The sequence below is a fragment of the Vicia villosa genome, linkage group LG5 (assembly GCF_029867415.1).
Source record: "Vicia villosa cultivar HV-30 ecotype Madison, WI linkage group LG5, Vvil1.0, whole genome shotgun sequence".
Classification (NCBI taxonomy): Eukaryota; Viridiplantae; Streptophyta; class Magnoliopsida; order Fabales; family Fabaceae; genus Vicia; species Vicia villosa.
Genome location: NC_081184.1, coordinates 153,876,373 through 153,898,878, shown reverse-complemented (window position 1 = coordinate 153,898,878; position 22,506 = coordinate 153,876,373). Strand labels below are relative to the sequence as shown.

The 22,506-nt window shown below is 32.2% G+C and overlaps 4 protein-coding genes across 4 annotated transcripts; 2 read left to right on the top strand and 2 right to left on the bottom strand.

Annotated features, from left to right (window-relative positions):
* The first annotated feature begins 2,218 nt into the window (after window positions 1-2,218).
* Window positions 2,219-4,234, top strand: LOC131605775 (11S globulin seed storage protein 2-like). Its single transcript, XM_058878090.1, has 3 exons — window positions 2,219-2,255; window positions 3,099-3,825; window positions 3,944-4,234. Exons 1-3 carry the CDS (start codon window positions 2,219-2,221, stop codon window positions 4,095-4,097), a joined length of 918 nt encoding a protein of 305 aa, XP_058734073.1. The 3' UTR covers window positions 4,098-4,234.
* Window positions 4,235-10,536: 6,302 nt separating this feature from the next.
* Window positions 10,537-11,586, bottom strand: LOC131605774 (uncharacterized). The gene has a single exon (XM_058878089.1). It carries the CDS (start codon window positions 11,584-11,586, stop codon window positions 10,537-10,539), a length of 1,050 nt encoding a protein of 349 aa, XP_058734072.1.
* Window positions 11,587-11,642: 56 nt separating this feature from the next.
* On the bottom strand, window positions 11,643-12,476 carry LOC131605773 (uncharacterized). Its single transcript, XM_058878087.1, has one exon. It carries the CDS (start codon window positions 12,474-12,476, stop codon window positions 11,643-11,645), a length of 834 nt encoding a protein of 277 aa, XP_058734070.1.
* Window positions 12,477-15,478: 3,002 nt separating this feature from the next.
* On the top strand, window positions 15,479-18,097 carry LOC131607850 (11S globulin seed storage protein 2-like). The gene is made up of 3 exons (XM_058879804.1): window positions 15,479-15,777; window positions 16,838-17,564; window positions 17,816-18,097. Exons 1-3 carry the CDS (start codon window positions 15,507-15,509, stop codon window positions 17,967-17,969), a joined length of 1,152 nt encoding a protein of 383 aa, XP_058735787.1. The 5' UTR covers window positions 15,479-15,506; the 3' UTR covers window positions 17,970-18,097.
* The last annotated feature ends 4,409 nt before the right edge of the window (window positions 18,098-22,506 follow it).

Sequence of the window (22,506 nt, the reverse complement as noted above, 5' to 3'; positions counted from 1 at the left end):
TCTGAAAATGATCAAAGACTATGACATGATCTGCAACATATAAAGCAAAATGCATGACCTATATACCTCTGTGATCAATCTGAGCTGATGAACATAATTTGTCCCATGAAATAGGTCTGGTCACGATTTTGTCGAGGATGCAACCAACAGACCATATATCAATGGCTGCAGTATATTCACAACAATTAAGAAGCAATTCTGGAGCTCACTTTATAAGTCTTCATTTAAAAATTTGGAATCAAAGCTAGGCTCATGTATAATAATAGTAGAAGCTCACTTTAAACTATTGACAAATTATTGAAATGAAAATCATACAAAACATAAGCGAATAAGATGAAATGAAAAAACTGGACCATAACAATATTATATTAACTAACTAATTAATCTACTTAAAGATTATATTCTCACATCAATACAAAGCAGTTGATGATAAGTATTTCAATCCCAAATGCACATACAAACTCATTTATGTAGGAACCCGTGAATTTTTAACAAATTAAGTAACATGAAAAAATTTACAATTCATTTTCAAATCACAATGATCTTTTTCAAACATACTAGTACCTTGGTTTTATAGCTAGGTTTAAATTCTAATTTTAGAAAATTGAATCACAAATCACCCAAACCTATAATTGTGAAATAAAAGGTAATGCATGAACAAAGAATCAATGGAACTAACTATCTGAAAAAAGAGAATAACATATCAATTTTTCAATGTACATATGCAATCAACCACTAATTAACAATGATCTATAAGCCAGTAGTACTAGTAACTAGAACAAGTATAAAATAAGTAACATAATAAACATAACAAATAAGTTGCATTTGAGTCTAAAGTTTAAGTCAAATAGTACCTGCTACATTAACATCCTCGCATTAGAAACAAGGTAATACTGAACTCTCAATGTAGACTTCGCAATCAATCCAATTATGAATTATCAGTATTTGGAATCATTTGAATCTTAACAGCACCATTTTTGAAATCACAAAGGGCCAAATTCGTTAACTTCTCCATCAACACTTGGTCATCCTCAAATGGATTATTTGATGCAGGTTGGTATCCATTAACTCATAAACAATGTAAACATCATTGAAATTGTTTGTCTGTGGAGGCCGTATAATGTCCTTAAGGACTATCACCTGTATTGGAGACGTAATCGGTAAGTAAAATGTCTTGTATGAAAATCAATTCTAATAAAGACAACAAAATTGAAATCCAATCACGAAACTGACGAGTAAGACAATCATTCAAATCAAAAAGGTTTATCAAATTACATTTTCATGATCCATGTGTCGTAGAAGTTTAATCTCTCGTAAGGTCCTTTTGGCATCGATTCTGCTGTCAAACACATTGCCAACCTTCTTAATAGCAACTTCTTCGTGTGTCTCCGCATTTACAGCACCACTGAAGGAAAATGAAAAAACAATATGTATTTCACATTGTTTATAACAGAATCTAAACCCACGCGAAAAAGAAAAAAAAACAATTCAACATATACATATTATCTCGAGTTTAACGAGTCCGAAAATCCTTTGGATTGTGTTCTTTACCATGTCAAATTCTAAATCACCTGACAATCAACAATTTCAAAAACTAATAGAATCATGCAATAAAATCACTTCGGAGAAATCCAAGGCTGGTGTCATCAGGCGAACCTACGAGCTTTTTAAAATCAAAGAAAATTTGTCAAACAAACTAGTTGCACACACACAAGCATGGTAGACAAACAAACATGGTAGAAAAACAAACCTGGAAACTTGACACTTTTCAATTGCGTATTTTCTTCATAAATCAAAACCTGGTACAATTTCCAGTGGAGTGAGACGACTATCAGCATAAATCGAGAATGAGAGACAAAGGGGGTGAAATTAGGTTTTGAAATAGCAACCTAGAAATAAGTTAAGGGGAAATAGTGAAAACTATACTGGTAGAAAAAAGGGTGGTGACGGCCAAGATGGGTGGTCATCGAACGGAGGATGGATGGTCGCAAACGGAGGAGGTTGCAAACGGAGAATGGGTTGTGTTCGGAGAAGATCGCGAACGGAGGAGGTTGCGAACGGATGATGGGTGGTCGGAGGAGGAGGCCGCGAACGGATGATGAGTGGTCGTCGGAGAGGGTCTCGAACGCTTTCAGCAGAAGAAATAGCACTTTAGGCTGAAGAAGAAGAAGAAATGATTTTCGTGTTTGTAAGGAGCGTAGGGTTTTAGGGAAAAATAATGGAGACATTTCCCATCGGTTATTTAACGGACCGATGTAAACGCCCATGATTGTGAGACATTTCCCAACGGTTATTTAACCAACTGATGTAAAGGCCCGTGATTGTAAGACATTTTCCATCGGTTATTTAATGGACCGATGTAAAATCCCTTATAATAAAATTTCACTTTATTTACGAAACTGCCACCGCGTTATTTTTTCCATCGGTGGAAATAAATGTCCGATGTAAAATCTCTAAATCAAATATTTTTCACATCAAATTATTATAAAATCTGATGTAAAATCCTTTGACAAATAGTTTTTACATCAGATATCTTGATACCTGATGTAAACTCCTGTAAACAAATGTATTATTTTTAGTAGTGAATATATGATTCATCTGCAAATTATAGTTCAATTGAAAAGTTGTTATTCCTAAATGAAATGAGACGCCATAATCAAAGTTCCAACCCTACACGTCACAATTGTGTGTGTGAGTTTTTAGAAATAATTATCACTTTGTCTACATATAAAAAATGATATAGATGAGTTGTAAATTAGTACGACAATATATACGTCAATTAAAGCTATTATTATATTTTTTTATATAATTAAAATTTTGAGTTAAAAATAAATAAAAAATTGTAAGAACCCTTTTTTTACTCTTAAAAAAGTAAAATCCTAATAAAGAAAATTTCTAATAAAGATATTATATTGTCAACTATTTAGTGAATATTTTGACGATTAAAATAAGCTCAAAGTTTAGTCTTTGAGAATATTTATGAAAATTTAAAAGATGGAAAATTATATAATACTAAATTTGAAAATAAACTCAAGTTTTGGGATCAACATTATTTTCAAAAGTTTTTAAATTATTGAATTAAATTTTCTCAATTGTAGGGAGTGATGGTGTAGTTGGAATAGTGCTTCCCAAAACTGGAAAAGAAGTTGTTTTGAAACTTAAGCAAGGAGATGTCATACCTGTGCCTATTGGATCTATTTCGTGGTGGTTCAATGATGGTCACTCAAATCTTAACATTTTATTTCTTGGTGAAACTTCAACAGCTCATATTCCAGGACAATTCACTTATTTTTTCTTAACTGGTCTTCAAGGACTTTTAGGAAGTTTCTCTAGTGAATTAATAAGCAAAGTATACAGTTTTAATAAAGATGAGGTGACCAAATTAACACAAAGCCAAAAGGGGGTTGTGATAATCAAGTTAGAAAAAAATCAACCAATACCTAAGCCACAATTGGACCTAACTAAAGACTTTGTTTATGACATTGATACCAAAGTTCCAGAAATTAAGACCCATAATGGAGGATTAGTGACAACGTTAAATGAGAAAGATTTTCCTTTTATTAAGGATGTGGGGTTGAGTGTGATTAGAGTTAAACTTGAACCAAATGCTACTAAGGCCCCGTCAAACCTTATCACACCCGGGATTCAGTTACTTTACATTGCAAGAGGAAGTGGAAAATTTGAAATTGTGGGGTTGAATGGAAAATGTGTATTGGATGCTCAAGTTAAGGTTGGTGATTTGATTGTTGTGCCACATTTTTTTGTAGTTGCTCAAATTGCAGGTGATGAAGGAATGGAGAGCTATTCTATTGTGACTACAACCAAGTAAGTTGTTTCTTTGAGTTTACCCATGTGGTTACAAACTGCACGCATTCACGCAGTCAAAGATTCATAATCGTCTGATAAAAAATTGAACTAACAAAAAATTGTAAATATGTTACAGGCCTTTGTTTGAAGAGTTAGCTGGAAAGACATCAGTCTGGGGAGCTTTATCGCCTTTGGTGCAACAAGCGTCTTTCAACGTGGATTCTAAGTTTCAAAAGCTTTTTATATCCAAGGCCACGAAAGACACAAATCTCATTCCTCCTACAATTTAGTTTGATTTGTTTTATCAGAATAAATTTTTTATGTGTGTTTTTAATGAGTTTGTTTTATTTGAATGATAATAACATGTTTATGAGTGTTTTATAATTATTATGTATGTCTTCAGTATCTTTGAAATCAATAATCATCTATTTATAATATATTAAATCAGAATCGTGAATTCTTGCGTCTAACATTTCATTGTCGATATCATCCAAATTTTGTCATATATCTTTTTATGTAACATGTTTAACAACTTATCTTCATTTTTCATAAAGGTAAAACACACATTTAACTTAATTATTAATTACTAATAACTTATATATAATATTGCCTTTACTAAAGATTTACCAAAGGTTATTTTCCACTCAGAGTAGTACTATTTAGTACGAAAAAAATTGAAGAAGAAATACAAGAATGTACACATGTCATTATTTTAGAGTATAATTTTTAATTTATTTTAAATTTAATTGGGATCATGAGATGATGGTGATAATGAATGGTCGAGATTATTCTTTCCTTTCTTGTTTTCACATTTTCTTAACAATAAGCATTTTCCATTCACAATTAGTTACTAATAACTTATATATAAATTTACCAAAGATTAAAAAAATGGTTGTAAGATAAAATATTGAATAAGGTAATTCACATTATTTTAGTAAAATTTAATGATATAATTTAATTATTTCCATATGTTATATTCAAATGTATCTATTAGACATGTCTACTTGTCATGAAGAATAACATGTAAAAAAAAATTCATTCTTCAAAATAAAATAACCATCTTGATATATCAACTTTTATAATAAATTAAATCAGATGTGCGGTTTCTTTCGTCAACACATCCTCGTCCATATCATCATAATTTTGTCACATCAAATAAATTTCTACGCAACTTCTCTAAAAAATGCATCTTCAATCCATTTTTTAAATCTTTTTATGAAGTCTGCTTTATAAATTATATTTATCTAATCTTATAATATATTAAATTTAAATCACATCTCATCCTTTATTTGCAACATCATTTAAAATTTGAAGTGTCACTCTTCAAAACATAACATTTTAACATTTCTACTAGTAAGAAACTCGTGCTATCGCACGAGTCCCGTCTAGATTCACATCACATATTTATCAAATCATCATTTATAAAGTTTGAATTCATTCTTCAATTGGTTAACATTGACATAGTTACAAATATATGTAATAATATGCACCGACTTTTAAGAATTGATTTGTAATTACAATAATATTTAAAATGTCAACAAGATAAATATTTAAAAGATGGCCATTAAAATGAACAGTCTACAACTGGTATCTCATAGATATGTTTACATCTACCCATGAATCCAGATGAGTTAACAAAACTCAGTTGAATCCAGATGAGTTAATTGTAAAACTACATATTTAAATAAAACCATTTTTTTTCAATTCAAATAACATTCTTTTTGAGGTATTAGTCAAATTTTCCAAACCTAAAATTTATAACAACTTCCCGTTAATATCAGCTTTAAATCCTTTTTATTATATTATATTTATAATTTTTATAAACATACAATATATGACAGCTCCCCGTCAAATTTCAGTTTTTAATGAATATCTACAATTTATGGTATCTTGAACTTTCAGTTCAAATGAATATTTTCTCTATCTTTTTTTTGTCTAAGAGAATTTCATAATAGACGCTTAACTTTATAAAATTTTAAAAAAAAATTAAAAATTTGATATTTCATTAAATAATTTTAAAAAAATATAATAAAACTTTTAAAAAATATAACTAGTAATAATAAAAATTAAATTAATTGTTTATAAAACTCCAATTAAAAAAAAATCAATTTTGATGTTGTAATAAAAAAGATATCAAAATAAGTATTTTATTAACCTAATTTAGATATTAAAAAAAAGTTTATGACTTGTATTGAAAATTTAAATACTTGTTATTGCTCATTATTACCCACCTATCACATAAATAAAAACTAATAATTAGTCATTATTAACAATAAAAAAACAAAAATTATAATAATTATTAAAAAATTAAAAATCGTAGTAATTACCTAATAAAATTTTATGATAATATTATACACATTGTTAAGTATACTTAGTATATATTTTTAATGTGCATTAATTATAGGTTGAGGCAGAGTCTATACCTCTCTATGTGACTTTTGGTTGCTATATACATTGAGCAGATTGTTAATTCAAATTTTTATTAAAAGTTGAAAAGTGAGTATTCATTTTTATATGGAGAACGTGAATCAGATTTAATGTATAAAGTAAAGAAAAATGGTAAATAATAAATGAAAGATTAAAACATTTATTTAATTAAGTACGTTTATACAAATCTATCCTTGTAATTCAGAAAACGTTTTAATAACTTTTATCATAAAAAACAATAATATTTTTTGATAAATTGAAATTTCAATAAAATTTATTATATTTATTTGTAATTATAGTTAATATATTACTAAAATTGTAAAAAGAAAAACTTAAATAAATTTAATAACAACAATCACGTAAAATTTGAATACTAAAAGTAAAATCATAGTATAAAAAATTGTAAACTCACTTTTATATAAGTATAAATTTATATATTAGTGTAAATATATTGGATAAAAAAGTAATAACTATTTCAAAATATTAAAATCTTTAAAATTTATTAAAATCTTTAAAAATATTTTGAGTTTTTAAAATATTAGCGTAAATATAATTTTCTTGGGTGTAATGCAAAATTCACTGGTTTTTTATAAAAAAATAATAATGATTATTTGGATAAAAAAGTAATAGCTATTTTAAGCCCAATATTAGTTTTTTACAAAATACATTTTGTAATTTACAATATTACAAAGTCACCAATTACATAGTGTAACACGGTGAACTGACTTTTTATAATCGAGATGTGCGGTAAAGCATGAGTCGCCACCGACTTTTATTTTATCCAAATTAAATCAGAAAGGCAAAAAGAAACAGAAAAAAACCTTTAAAGAAAATCTAAGTTCGGGGGGTAATTTATGCAAAGGGAAGGTGTAAGGCACCCTTTGCATCCATGGTTTTCCATGGGCTCTTAATTGCTTTGCTTGCTCGTTTGTTTAGAAAATGTAGATGAAAGAGATAGGACTTTAGCTTGTGAATAAGCGTTGCCCTTTTGAAAAATTATGAGAAAGAATATAATAAAAAGATTTGAGCATTGCAAGGCAATTAGGGGCAATTACCTTAAACTCAGATGATAGGTCTCTTTTTAGCCTTTCAGAATGAAAGGGTCTATCCTTGCCATAAGAGGGCAGGAAGCCTTTCGTTTGGAGGTTGAAGGGTCATCGAAGCATCCTTTGCCATAAGACTGTCCCATGCCATAGAAGGGCAGGTAGTCTAAGGCAAGAATCAGAATAAGCCATTTTCGTTAGGCAACCAGAAGATACCTCAGCCTTATTCGTGGGCAACTTCCGAGGGTCGAGGTCATGTTAGTGTATCGAAGGCAGCATCATTTTAGGGTCTCATGACCTTTTATCGAGGCAACATGGCTGAGGTATCCTTCGTATTTGAGGGACTGGCTATTCTGCACAAAATACAAGGCAACAAGGCAACAGGCAACAGGCAACAGAGAGGGTTACCCAAAAGCGTGCGTGTGTGCATCAATCACGTGGTCATATTCGAATATATTATCTTGTAAAATTAGTGATTCTAATCCAGTTTAAATTTGCACTCCCTAAATTACTAACCACGCAGTATATAAAGCAATAAAGGGGAGGGGAAAGTGAAACCAGCGGATCCCCAACAGGGTTTGGCACAAGTAATAATAAAAGCCATAAAATAAAATAGGGTTTAGGGTTACCAACGACGTAGCTTTGGCATTTGACAAACCCTGAAAAGGAAAAAGATGAGACAGAAAACAGAGAGTGAGTGCATTATCGGTCCGAAGGCGAACTTCATTAACTAAAAAAAATAAAAAAATAATGAAATTAAAAGTAGAATAGAGAAAGGACACTTAGCTTCGAATTTGATCTGATATGGTTGGCTGGAAGCCTCGGGGATAACCCTGAAAAAGGCAAGGCAGAAACAGTGAAGGCAAGACAAACCCCTGATTTTAAAAGAAAATAAAATATGCTTTAAAGATAAGGTACTTAGCTTTGGGTTTTTGATCGGGCGCGTTATCGGAGTGAACCATGTTGATAACCCTGAAAAGGCAAGGCACAAAAGAAAAGAGAAATATTTTAGTGTATTAGAATGTTCATCTCAAACCCTGATTAGGGTATAAGTTAACCATGGTTAATAAAATAAATAGAATCGAATTAATTACTGGTTTTAACCTATTTAATGAAAGCGGTAAAAATAAATTTTCGATGAAATTATCTAATCCTAAAAAGTATTCTAAATCAATTAATAAAAATGTTTATATTTAATTAAACGATTAAACAAATTAAATTAATTTAAAACATTTAATTATTTTAATCAAATACAATTGTTATTAAAAAATAAATATTTTTATTTTTATGTTTTTTTTGTGAAAAAAGAAAATTTAGAACAAAATTTATTAAGGAAGGTAATTAAAATAATTTTTTAAAAGAAAACAAGTAGTTAAATAATATAAAAATAAAAAAATTTATAAGAAAACTCAGCTTATAATCTGGTGTGGCACGCGTGGGAGGTGCATGATGGACTCTCATGCTCCTGAGCATTGGATTGAAGCAAGGGCAGATCTAGTGGCTGCTGCAAGTGTTAAAAATAAATGATCTTTTCTGGGGATCGAACCCAGGACTTCTCGATAGACAACATAAACACGCCTTCTTGCCATCTCTGCTGTGATCATCTCATGTTTTCATAGCGCAACGATAATTATATAATAAAACACAACTGAGAATTTAAATTAAAAAGAAAAGCGCGCCCAGCCATTCATCCCCTTCGTGGGATTTTCTGCAACACATAGCCCTTTACTTACAGTTGTCTACGTAGGTATAAACTTTTACCCACGAATTTTTAGCGTAGCTATAGACCTGTCAATCGAAAACTCATAAAATATGCAGTATAAATTCATAAGAAACCATAGATCGACTGTAAATTGTACTCTGAGTACCATGGTATCCATCATTTATTCCAAGTATACCTGGAATGAGAATCCCTAATTCGGAACTTCTTAAACCCTAGCCATGGCAATTTTCAATTCCTGTACTTAGATTCCGATTAACCAATCCAGAAAGCTCGTAAACACCATTATAAACACAACGGTGCAGTCGAAACATGTTTATGATGCCTAAATCATTATAATCGAAAATCAAAGAAAGAGGCAAACCGTGGCACTTATCTGGCTTGATTCCGGAAGCTTCGGACGTTGGTGATAATTGACTTAGCTCTAGAGAAGATCGACGAAGCTTATCCACTGCTTAGGATGGCTTAAATTCTTTGAAATCCTAATCTGCGAATCTCCTGAAGGCCACCGATTCTTTGTGTTTGAATCGTTTTCTCCAAGCTCTCCAACCCCTGTCAAATTCGGCCCCTATTCTTCTGTGCTTTCTCAGTATATATAGCATAAACAATTAGGTTAATAATCTTCACATAAATCTCTTGAAATTATGGTGAAATATTTGATTGAATATTTGTATGCTAATCTTTCCAAAATTGAGTTCAATCTTCCATATCTCTCTCCAATATCTCTTGCAACGATTCATAATCAGAAATAAGATAATTGGATGCTTAGATTTGATTGGAAAATAAAAGTCATGCATATCTTCTATATTTCTTATTATTTATTTGATTAAATTTTGAATTTAATTGAACAAATTTCAAAATAAAATAAATAAAAAATAAAAGAAAATAGAGAATGGCATTATGGGCCTTATTAGATGATTTAAAAAAATGCTCCTTTAATTTATTCTACTATTTTGTGATTTCTTTCAATTTATTTTTATTTTTATTATTTTTTTAATGAGTAAAAATTCAAATAAATCAAATGAATGGCACAAAAATATGAGAACAAGTTTATGGACCCTTATTGAACTCATCATCATGTGTAGAAACTTCAACTTAGGCCTGTTAGTCGAAATAAACAATTTTGTTCAAGTTGACTTTTAGGTCAACCCAGTTGACTGTTGACTTTCTTGAGCAATTGAGTGATCAATCTTTTGAATTGAGGCCTGAAATTTGTCATGGAGATAATGTGGGATATATTGAGCCATATGAGATGTCTTGAAGCCATTGATTCAGTGATTTCCCTTTAAATAAATCAAATCCTAGTTTAGAGCCTTTGTATAGGAGAATGTGTCTATGAGCTTTGTATTTTGATTTGAATTTGAATAGGAGAAATAGTATGGGCAAATTTTGGGGTATGACACATAGAAACGTAATTTTTTTTGTGTGTAAGCAAGATGGAATAAAAAAGAGAACTAAGGGTTCTCAAAACCTGTTTACACAATAGGGCGGAAACAAACAAAAAAAGCCCGCCGAAAAGAAATTACAAACCAAATATAGTTATGAGAGGAAATACAAATGACCTTTTGTAAACTCATAAAAACTATATAATGGGTGCGTAATTTCTCCAAAAAACGACCACTTCCATAACAAAGACTTGATATTCCAAACCGTATTATCAACAACCCAACCTTCATTGCGGAAGCACATACCATTCCTAGTTAACCAAAATATCCACAAAATAGCTAACCAAATCACGCCACATTTCCCCTCTTTAACTTTCTTTTTTTTACAAAAGAGGTACCAATCCATGAAACTCGATAAACCAACTTCTTCCATACCACCCACCGGCTTCCCAACCCAAAGAGCCATCTCTCTCCAAACAACATTCACCATATCACACTTGAAAAAAGAATGGTCACAACTTTCCGGAAAACTACCACAAAAAGCACACTTTAAATTCTCTACCGACAAAGGAACGCCCCTAACCGTTAATAAATCCTTTGTTGGAAGTCTATTCACAAAAATCCTCCAACCAAAAGCCTTTATCTTGAACGACACATGAACCTTCCAAATTAAATCTAACACAACATCACTTCTATTAGAAGGACCAAAAGGATAACGATGACCGGCCAAAAAAACATAGCAAGAGGCAACGGAAAACAAACCTTCCGACGAACCACCCCACGAGACCTTATCCCTACCCTCCATGATAGTATTTCGGCCAATCAACATAAGATGGAGAAGAACATACTCCGCCAACACTATCGGGTCAGAGTGTACACTCAAAGAAACACCAAAATTCCCCCACTTCCATACACCATTCACCCACCCTCCCATACTAGCCACCGCCACCCGTTTAAAACTAGAAACCGAAAATAAAAAAGGAAAAAACTCCTTCAAACTAAAATGATCCACCCATCGAGCCTCCCAAAACGGAGTGATAAAACCATTTCCAATCTCAAACCGACATTTCGTCTCTACAGGGTCTTCCACCGGAATATTTCCAAGAGAAATCAAATCTTTCCACCACACCGAAGATGAAGAGCAAGAATGATTAAGAGAAGAAAAAATAGAAGAAGACGACGTACCTCCACAAAAATACTTCATAATCAAATCACCATACCGGGCTTTTAGCAATTTCTACCAAAGCGCTTCTTCCCCTTTTAAAACCCTCCACACCATTTATTAAGAAGAGCAAGGTTGAAATCACCAACATCTTTAATTCCAAGGCCACCTTTAATGAACGGTAAACAAACGTTCTTCCAACTAACCCAATGGATCTTCCTTCTCTCTCCCAAACCCCCTCCCCATAAGAAATTATTTTGTATCCTCCCCACCTCCTTAGCCACCGATTTCGGCATCTTGTAGAAAGACATGGTGAAAATAGAAAGAGAACTAAGAATAGATTTCAAAAGAGTGATCCTTCCTCCCAAGCTTAAGAACCGATTATTCCAACCCGATAACCGCTTCTTAATCTTAGAAACAAGAGGGATCCAAGACTCTTTTTTCCGCGGATTACAACCCACCTTAATGCCAAGAAAAGTATACACGCTCCCTTCCACTTTACAAGACAAAACATAAGAAGCGGCCTCCAAGAAATTAGCACTAACATTTATACCAATCAACTTACTTTTGTGATAGTTGATGCCAAGACCCGACACTAACTCGAACGCCCTTAACACCGCTTTGATAGCCCACACTTGTCTCCAAGAACTTTCCCCCACTAAAAGAGTATCATCCGTGAATTGTAAGATGTCAACCATGCAACTCCCATTAATGTCAAGACCTTTGAATTCGCCAATCTCAAACAATTTTTTTACAAGACCCGCTAGACCCTCCGCCACCAACACAAAAAGGATCGAAGATAAAGGATCGCCTTGCCTCAAACCCTTCTCCACCACAAATTCTTTCGTCGGGCTACCATTAACCAAAACGAACATGGAACTTCGAAAAATTAACATCTCCATCCATCTCCGCCAAACAACTCCAAACCCCATTCTTACCATCATGTACCTAAGGAAATCCCAAGAGACTCTATCATAAGCCTTTTCAAAATCAACCTTAAATAACAAACAACCTCGACCTTCTTGCTTAGAAACGTAAAATTTATGGCACTAAATCATTAAAATAAATTCAGTAAATTGCTTTAGCAATATAGACCTAAATCAACCCACCAAATACATTCACTATGAGAAAAGATTAAAAAAAAATTACAACCCAATAAATTCAAGAAAAGTCTCTTTCATAAGTTCAACTCCTTCACTGCTTCTAATTTTCATCAATTTTTCCATGTCAAAAAACATAAGTTGAAGTTAGGGATAGAAACTCAAAATATACAAGAATTCTTTGGTCCTTCATTCTGTCATATGTGAAAACTTCTATTATCTTTCAAACTGCAAGATCAAAACACAATATTTCTTTAACACAACCATTAAAGTTCATCAGATCCATACATTACATATTATAAGATCTTAACCCTAAATCACTTTTAGAGATATACAACTAAACACAAACATACACAATCTATGAAGATGAAGGGTGACACAATATGCAAACATCACTAACAAATGAATGATTAGTATTCTTACTTAGATTTAATCTTATGAACTGCAACATAGAAAGACAAATGTTATTAACTATTTAAAAACTTTACAATCAAATAGATAAATCTAAAAAAAATGCTAGAAATCATGAAATTGATTTAGCATCACTCTGGATGTTCTACATAGTCAACCAAATCAACATCCTCTACTCTAACACTTCCAAGAAATTCACTCCAAGTATAAGCAAATAAATGTTAGTAATAAGAATCAAATAAATATTAACACAAACCACAAATGAATTACTTTTTTCAATCTCTTGTCTTTGATAGCCTTTCTTCCTCCATAAAATTGTATCATGTTCCAACTAAATTAAAAAAATTGTAAAAGTATATTTTCATGATGGATGAGTTATGAGTAATTACCAAAAATAAGAGATCTGTGGATAGATTATAACAAAAACATATGTTCTGCATAGTCAACCAAATCAGCATCTTCCACTCTATCTCTTCCAAGAACTTCACTCCTAACATCAGTAAATGAATGTTAGTAATAATAATTAAATACAACACTAACATAAACCATAAATAAATTACTTCATGAAGCAACATCAACAAACCATAAATAAATATTACCATTCAAAATACTCAAACATTAAATCAACTTTACGAAACATTAAAGAAAACCAACACTAAATCATTTTTAGATATAGTAACTCAAACCCTAAAGCACAATCCAAAAAATAATCCAAATATGAACCTAACCTTTTGTATAAAATCGTGTCTTCAAAGTGGTAGAATCACATCTTAAAACATCAAATCAATTCAAATCTAAAAACAAAGCAAAGCATAAAGAAGAGGCGGAGGAGAAGATAAATGGGCGGTAAGACCAAGTTGGGAAACAAAGATGAAGGGGATGCGAGGAAGATGTAACAATGATGGTTGGTGAAGCAGCGACAGGGAGAGAAAATGAATGAAGATGAAGTGAGGGAGAAATGAATTAGAGTTTCTATGAAAGTGAGGTTAAGAGAGAGTGAGAGAAGAGAACCTGATTGCAGTTTGAAGGAAGAGTAGTTTAGGGTTTTATGAGATTTTACATCGTATATTTCTGGATGCCATTGAAAGATATCGAAAGTTAAAAGGGTGTGATGATTCAAAGTTGGGTATTTTCAAAAAAGGTATTTAATGGTCCAGGTCTTTGCAATTTCTAGTGTAGATGGAGAACTTAACAGTTAAAGTGTTGATACAATTGATACAATTTCAATTATTAGTGGAACAATAAAACTTAATTAGTGGAAACATGGTTTACCTTTGTTTTGCCCAGAATCATGACCCTGACACTTACATAAGACTGTCGCCTCCAGTTCCTCCCTCTTAAATTGTTCTCCTTTGAGTGAGACAAAACACAGAAGTAATCACATCAAGATCGGTAGTGTATTTTTTGTATATAAGAGTAGTCATCAGGTGTTCATAAAAACCTAGTAGTGCACATCAAGATAACAGTCTTATCTCCATTCTTAATGTTCACCCAAACTCTCACTAGATCAATTATCATGTTGTTGCAAATCAGATTTTTCGTGCATTTTTAGATGGTATAGTCACTATTTCGAGAATAATTTGTTCGTCGGCATCTTCAACATATACCAACTTTTCAATTTGTCTAAAAACCTCCTTCGACGTCGTTAGGTTCAAGATATGATACATCACCTCGTCTGAAATAAATAGGAGAATCAGTCACGTGGCCATCTTCTTCATCTCTTCTTAATTTGTATCTTCTACGTCGTCCAATTTTGTCTCACACGACGCCTTCTGTAAATGTTGTTGAGTCAATAGATCTGTAACCATTCTTTTCAATAATCCAAAATTAAGTGTCACGTCGGGCCATGTCACTTTGGATTTTGCACCGAGGTTAAGCATTATCTTATACCAATTGTTAGAAATACAACCAATATGCTCCTATCCCCGTCAATAAATCTCACATCTTCTTTATTTTGTAGTCACAACAAGATATCTTGTTGATGTTGTAATCACTTTGTTCTTATTTTACGAGTAATAGTCAATAATAATAATTAATATACATTTATAACAATATATTTTCAATATTGTTTCTTCAAACTATAATAATTATCGATAATAATTCAATCACATTTATCCCTGCATCGCACAGGTAGAATTGTAGTACTAATATCAATGCTATTAATCAAGCTACCGACATATTTATTAAACCTTTGAATTTAGATCCATCTTCTTGACTTATTTGTAAACTTGGATTGATTTACCACCATTCCCTTTTGAAGAGGGTATTAACATTAGTTAGACCTTAGACTTAATTAGTTATTGGTTTGCTAGGGTAATTATGCTCTGCCCTCTTTAATCTTTAATTTTGTTATAAATTTGTTGTGATAGTTGTTAATTTTTCATTCATAACCCTATTTATATGGTTATTGAAGTCATTGTATTTTAATTTTAACAAGAGAGTTCAAGGAGAATGGAGAGATATTTGAACATATTCTTAGTGATTATGTGTTTTATTTCTAACTTTCTTATCTCTTTACAGAATTCAATGGAGTTAGACCTAACACCAAAAACAGCACAACCATTGTTTGAAGGAGATGGTGGTGGTTACTATATTTGGTCAAGCTCTCAACTTCAAGTTTTGGCTAAAACAAATGTTGGTGCTGGTCAGCTTGTTCTTAAGCCAGGTGGCTTTGATCTTCCTCATTATGCAGATTCCTCCAAAATTGGCTATGTTCTAGAAGGTTAGATAGTTAATCATTAATTACTTATTTTTCTTTCTTTCAAACAGACAATAATATTCTTATGTAGTTTTTACTTGAGTTTCCTCCATTCTCTTCTTTCACAATTACAACGTTATTTTATATGTTTGTCCTTAAATTCCCTATAAAATTTAAATATATGTATAAAATTGCGTGTTTAATACATTTTTGGTGTTATATTTAATTTTTCATATATATTTTAATTATTTTATATGTTCATCGTCAAATTTAATTTAATTTAATATATTTGATTATCTTTCTATTGAGATTAGACGTGATTATGTAAAAAAAAAAGTTAGGTTTGTTTCTTTTTAGATTTAGATACTTTTGAGTGAGTTTTATCTAGTCCTCATTTTTTTTACACTCTCAGTAAATTACAACCATTGATAAGTATAAAAAGTTTGACTCTTATTTTAACTGTTTTTAAAATAATACAATTGAATTGAATGTTTATGATGTAATGATGGTGTAAAAAAATTTACACTAACAGTGTATAACAATTAAATTATTTTCTAAATACATATTATTTTTTATAAAAAAAATTATTTAATAAAAATTTAAATTTATTATAATACATAAAAAGATAAAAAAATTTCTAATTTATTAATAAAAAATATCATTTTATATTTATCACTTAGTATCTAGGGGATGGACATCAGTCGAAGTTTCGAACGGATTCGGATGAAAATATCTCAATCCGAAGAAACCCATGGATGATAATATTCCATCCATACCGACCATTTTGTGCCATCGGTTTTTGTTTCAACGGTTTGTCAGTTTATCAGATAGATCGGATGGGTTTAATCGGTTAAAAATCTAATGCAAATATTAAAAGATTGCATTATTTTTGAAAATGTGTATGAATGAACTTGAAAAACTCATTATGGTAAGAATTAAAAATATATTTAATCATTTGCAATATTGCAAAACTACCATTTTGAATTTAAAAATGGAAAAGCCAAAATCATGATTCAACAAAAATAAAGAATTAAAATTATATTTAATTTTTTTTAATAATTAACTCGAATTTTTTCAAATATAGGGACAGATGGTTTAGTTGGAATGGTGCTCCCCAAAACTGGAAAAGAAGTTGTTTTGAAGCATAAGCAAGGAGATGTCATACCTATACCGATGGGAGCTATTTCATGGTGGTTCAATCATGGAGACTCAAACTTTAGCATTATATATCTTGGTGAAACTTCGACAGCTCACATTCCAGGAGAGTTCACTTATTTTTTCTTAAATGGTCTTCAAGGACTTTTAGAAAGTTTTTCTAGTGAATTAATTAGCAAAGTATACAATTTTAATAATGATGAGGTGACCAAGTTAACACAAAGCCAAAAAGGACATGCGATAATCAAGTTAGAAAAAGACCAACCAATGCCTAAGCCACAATTAGACCTGACTAAAGACTTTGTTTATGACATTGATGCTAAAGTCCCTGAAGTTGAGGCTCCAAATGGGGGATTAGTGGCAACCTTAACTGAGAAAGATTTTCCTTTTATTAAGGATGTTGGGTTGAGTGTGATTAGAGTTAAACTTGAACCTAATGCTATTAAGGCACCATCAAACCTAATTACTTTTGGGATTCAGTTAATTTACATAGCTAGAGGAAGTGGAAAATTCGAAATTGTGGGATTGAATAAAACATGTGTATTGGATAGTTTAGTTAAAGTTGGTCATTTGATTGTTGTGCCACAATTTTTTGCGGTTGCTCAAATTGCAGGTGATGAAGGAATGGAGAGCTATTCTATTGTGACAACAACCAAGTAAGTTGTTGGAGTTTGTGTGATTTTTGACTGCACGCATTTGTTGAGATATTATCTCGTTAAGTCAACTTAATTAATACTTACGCAAAGACATCGATTGTAGGAGTGTGTGTTTCAACTCGTGACACCCCATTGTTCATCTTTAAGGGATAAATTTTGATTATTAAAATACAACACAAACAAAATAATCAGATAGTGGTTATCGTCTAATAAAAAATTGAACTAATAAAAAAATTGTAAATTTATTACAGGCTTTTGTTTGAAGAGTTAGCTGGAAATACATCGGTCTGGGGAGCCTTATCACCTTTGGTGCAACAAGTGTCTTTTAATGTGGATTCTGAGTTTCAAAATATTTTTATATCCAAAGCCACAAAAAACACAAATCTCATTCCTCCTACTTATTAGTTTTACTTGTTTTATGAGAATAAATTCCTTATGCATGTTTTTATGTAATAATAACGTATTTGTTTTGTATGGATGATAATAATGTATTTATAAATGTTATATTATTATTATTATTATTATTATTATTATTATTATTATTATTATTATTATTATTATTATTATTATTAATTCTGGACCAAAACCAAAATTTTAAATGAATGGTGATGATAAACTTTTAATGTGGTGTTGTAAGTCTTTGATGCAGTTGAACGCATGATGAACCTGCAAGGTTAACGCTCTAGCACGCAAATCAACGAATGAGTCCAAAAAAAGGATAGATTAAAGTATGAAAAATGAGTGTACCTTTATCCTTATGCATGTAGAAGTATATATACACCTGATTCAAGTTGTCATTCAACCTTTTTTTGGAGCAACGTAAAGGCTTTCGTTATTTGGGTCTTTGGCCGAGCCAGAACAGTTTTTCCCCAAAGCTTGTCGAGATATGTCAAATGGGAAAATTTTCTAGAATTTGTGTCGGCCTTATAATGCTTAGTTGAGCATGACTGAGAGTCGATGAACTTGACAGCTCGAGAGTGGGGGACGGGCACATTAAATGTCTTTCTCATCACTAAAATGTTTTGCATGAACTTTAAACATGTGACTCTAGGTTAGTAGATTATGGGGAGACACTTCCTTCTAGGTTGCTTGAATGAACTTGAGTGGCATGGTGTTTGTGAGGTATAATATTTCTGCTTCCTTCTATCTCACCATTTTCTTTTCATCTAGACTGTCACTTGCTTGGTTTATCCTTTCCTATATAAGGGTTGTTTGGCTTTCTGAATGAAATTTCACTCTCATTACTAACAGAAGCACACTTTTTTTTGTGAGAAAGCATCCTTCCTTCTTTAAACATTTAGTAATCTCTAGTTACATTGCTCTATTTACTTATCAGAGTGGTGTGTTCTTTGAGTTATCATTAACCCCTCGCTTCTCTTGCTTGCCTTGCATTTTTTACTCACGTTCCTTTCAAGTACCATTTTCAACCATTGACTCCTATTTCATATTTTCCATTCCTTTATCTTTGTGATGGCTTATATACAACTTGCTAATTTGGGAGGTAGTTTTGTTGATGGCGATCATTTTTCGTATATTACTTCTCTGACGAATATTCACATTAAATTAGGTCCTTTGATTATTTTTGATAGTGTTGATATCAATGGTGCATTTAGTAAATCCTCTTTCGACGAAGCATTTCCTGAAGAGTCTTCTAGCATTTTTTCTGATAAAAGTGCTAAGAAATATGCGAGTGAAGTGCCTCGATAACCTTATTTCTACTTCTTAGGGGGTCACTAGCAACTCCCTCCCTTGTGAGTCCTTTATCCTTTTCGAAGATTAGCGCCCGAGACAAGGGGATACTACATCATTTTATTAAGTCATATAGAATTACACAAGGTCGGGATCCCAGCGAGGTTGAGATCAAGAGTAAAAGAAAATTCAAAATCAGGCGAACATGTTTAGATGTCACTTCCTGCCGACTTATGGTTAGGCTTTCATCTCATGATCCGATGTAAATCGATATCATTTGGTAAACTGAATATTACTAAGGGCTGTCTCTATTTTTTACAGTGTGGTCAAAGTGGGAAATGCTCTCATAGAAGTAGGTTCATCCCTTTATTGGTGGTCTTTTCTATAGACTCTGATTAGAGGATATGCAGTTACTTTGACGGGTGTTGCATCCCTTTTACGAGTGTCTATTTACTCAACTAAATTTCATACTGGCTTTCAATGAATTCGAAGTAGGAGTGTTGATAAATTTGAAGATTGCACCCTCTCAACACCACCCCAATGCTTGGGATTTTGTGAAATTGTTCCAATTTTGGTGCGAATATTGGGGTTAGAAGTTGTCATTAAGCCTTTTATTTCAATTTTTGTTGTGGAGCGTACCTCCCTGGACAAGCTTCATAATTAAAGGTTGGTTTCACTTCAGCAAGAGATCGAATAATTTAAAGTCTACTTCGAGAATTGGGAAGACTTTAAAGATCGTTTCTTCTTGATGCGCCATTAGAATCTAGAAGCTCACCTTTTCTTATGCATGATCTTTGGAGGAAAGTCATTGGTACATGATTTTTCTAAGGTGAAAATGATTAGTTGTGGTGATTGGATTCAAAAAGAGTTGGGTCTGGAATCATCTTATACGATAATCCCACACATATATTAATTCTCCAAATTCACCGACCCTAGAAAAATTATTAATGAAGGAAAACTTGGCGGCCTTTTAGGAGAGCTTGAGCTATGATGAAGGGCCTGGCTCTTTAGACATGTGTCCTTCGATGCAGAAGAAGTTGTCTATTGAAACTCGAGTTATAGTAGATTTTATCGATGTTCATGAGAGGAGAGAGATCTTTGGTGAGGAGAGAAAACCAACATTGATGTGTATTTGAATTTTGTAGACAAAATGGCTTCAAGTGGTATGGTTGCAGTGAAAGGACTCTTCGATAGACAAAAATCTCGGCTGAGAGTCGGGGCGAATATATCTTCTTTCTATGCTTCTACTTATACTCCCACGGGGGTACTGTAAGAGAAAGTTTTATGTCATTCTTTAGTATCGGGTACTGTTGCAAAGACAAAAGTAAGTTTTATAATTATCGTATCCATAAAGACTAGTATTGTTCAAAGGTTGTTTAATAGTTTTTATGATTATAAGTAGCGAAGGGTTTTATACTTGTTTTGACACATAAAAGTAAATGATAGCAAAATAAATTATATGAGAGATATAGTTCATCAACATCTCACCATTTGGAATAGAATGAAAACTCAGAGTAAGTTTCAAATGAATAAATTCTACATGGCCATGTGTGCAAGTGTAGAAACTGTTGAGTGGAGATTTTTGTTTAAGCAAAATATAGCACGACCAAGGGCTCAGTTTGTAACCTGGTTGGTATGACATGGGAAGCAAGCAACTAAATATAGGCTTGTTAGATTCAAAATGATAGATGACAGCATATGTAGCACCTGCAGAAGAGAAGAGGAAAATCGGGAGCATTGTTTCTTTGACTGTGAATCCAATGTTGATATTTGGCGCAAGGTATTGAGTTGGTTGAATTACAATCATCAACCTATGAAATGGCAGGAGGAGTTGAAATGGGTGCTACATGCTTCATCCAAGAAAGGGACTAAGGCAAAGTTGTTGAAAATGGTCTTTACTGAAGCTGTGTATGGCATATGGAAAAGAAGAAATGACATAGTTTACAAAAATACTAGTTATACTGATTATGTACAGGATATCATAGATTGTATAGTTTATAGATGTTGGAATTATATGAAACTTAGGAATTACGTAGGCCACTTGATGTTATAGGCCTTTTACTTGTGTGTGGATCTATAAATCACCACTGTATTATTGTTTTTGTTGAATAATATATCCTTTCTTCAAAAAAAAAAAATTATATGAAGTAAAATGGAGAGTTCAGTGTTAATAGTGAGAAAAATTGTTAGGGTAGATTTCATCATCATGTATTTATCATGCATAACCATGGGCCAATAATATGCTTCTTTACTCAGCTATTAATATTATTATATGTTTCTCTCATTCGTATCTCGAGTCAGTCTCAACGCTGAGAGACCATTACATTACCTAATAGCCGATATCTCGGTCTATTAACCAACGCAAAACATTAAGTTCCAACAAGTATAAAGCAACAAGACTCAACACTAATCATGCTACATTATGTACGAATATCAAACATAACCCTATTTCTTGGCATTAGTACTCAATAGACGAAAAGGATGGATTTAGTATTGACAAACACCTTTCGAATGTCAAGTCACACCGTGAAAACAAATTTTAGGTAGAAAATCTAAAACACACATTAAGCGTAAATATTCCATAAATATTAAAGCTTAAGTGGACTTACATAAAACACCACGACCTATTTAATACATAAATATAATGACTACATCTACCCCTAACAAAGTGATTTTTAGATATGCTTACTCATCGTAGTTGTACCAGTAATACCGTGAAGATGAACTTGGAAGTTTATCTACCTTGTCACTTGAGCACCACTCCTGCCTTCAATCTACCTCTTTTATTCTCCTGTTAGAGACCAATGTGAACCTACTCAAATTTTATACTAACTCAATTCAGTGAACTCCCCTAGAACTGAACTAGAGAACTCTATTTATATTTGTTGATTAGGGGCCTTTGTTGGGCGCACCATTCCTTCGACCAACGAGCCTGCTTTCTTCTAGGTTAAGTAATACTAGTTGACCTACAACTAGCCCTAGCTTCCATGCTTGGTTGGGAGAGCATCCCATCTTCGACCAACAAAAAAACCCTTTCTTCACCATGAAGTACCTTAGCCTTGAAGTCTTCTAGTCTTCCTAAGCTCGTTGGGCGCGCCTATGATCATGGCCCAACGAGCCTGACTTTGAAGGGACTTGCTCTTGCTAGGCCTTTGTGTTTTTTCTTGTGATTATCCAGTCCTTTTTACGTATTTTTTTGTTAATACATACTAGAAAAGTCCAAACAGGTGTTATATTACGATTTATAGATAAA

Coding starts and splice junctions, on each gene's coding strand:
- LOC131605775 (XM_058878090.1), top strand. CDS start 2,219: ATGGAGACATTTCCCATCGGTTATTTAACGGACCGAT. Junction 2,256..3,098: donor CGGTTATTTAACGGACCGAT/GTAAACGCCCAT, acceptor TCTCAATTGTAG/GGAGTGATGGTGTAGTTGGA. Junction 3,826..3,943: donor TCTATTGTGACTACAACCAA/GTAAGTTGTTTC, acceptor AATATGTTACAG/GCCTTTGTTTGAAGAGTTAG.
- LOC131605774 (XM_058878089.1), bottom strand. CDS start 11,586: ATGAAGTATTTTTGTGGAGGTACGTCGTCTTCTTCTATTTTTTCTTCT.
- LOC131605773 (XM_058878087.1), bottom strand. CDS start 12,476: ATGGGGTTTGGAGTTGTTTGGCGGAGATGGATGGAGATGTTAATTTTT.
- LOC131607850 (XM_058879804.1), top strand. CDS start 15,507: ATGGAGAGATATTTGAACATATTCTTAGTGATTATGTGTTTTATTTCT. Junction 15,778..16,837: donor AATTGGCTATGTTCTAGAAG/GTTAGATAGTTA, acceptor TTTCAAATATAG/GGACAGATGGTTTAGTTGGA. Junction 17,565..17,815: donor TCTATTGTGACAACAACCAA/GTAAGTTGTTGG, acceptor AATTTATTACAG/GCTTTTGTTTGAAGAGTTAG.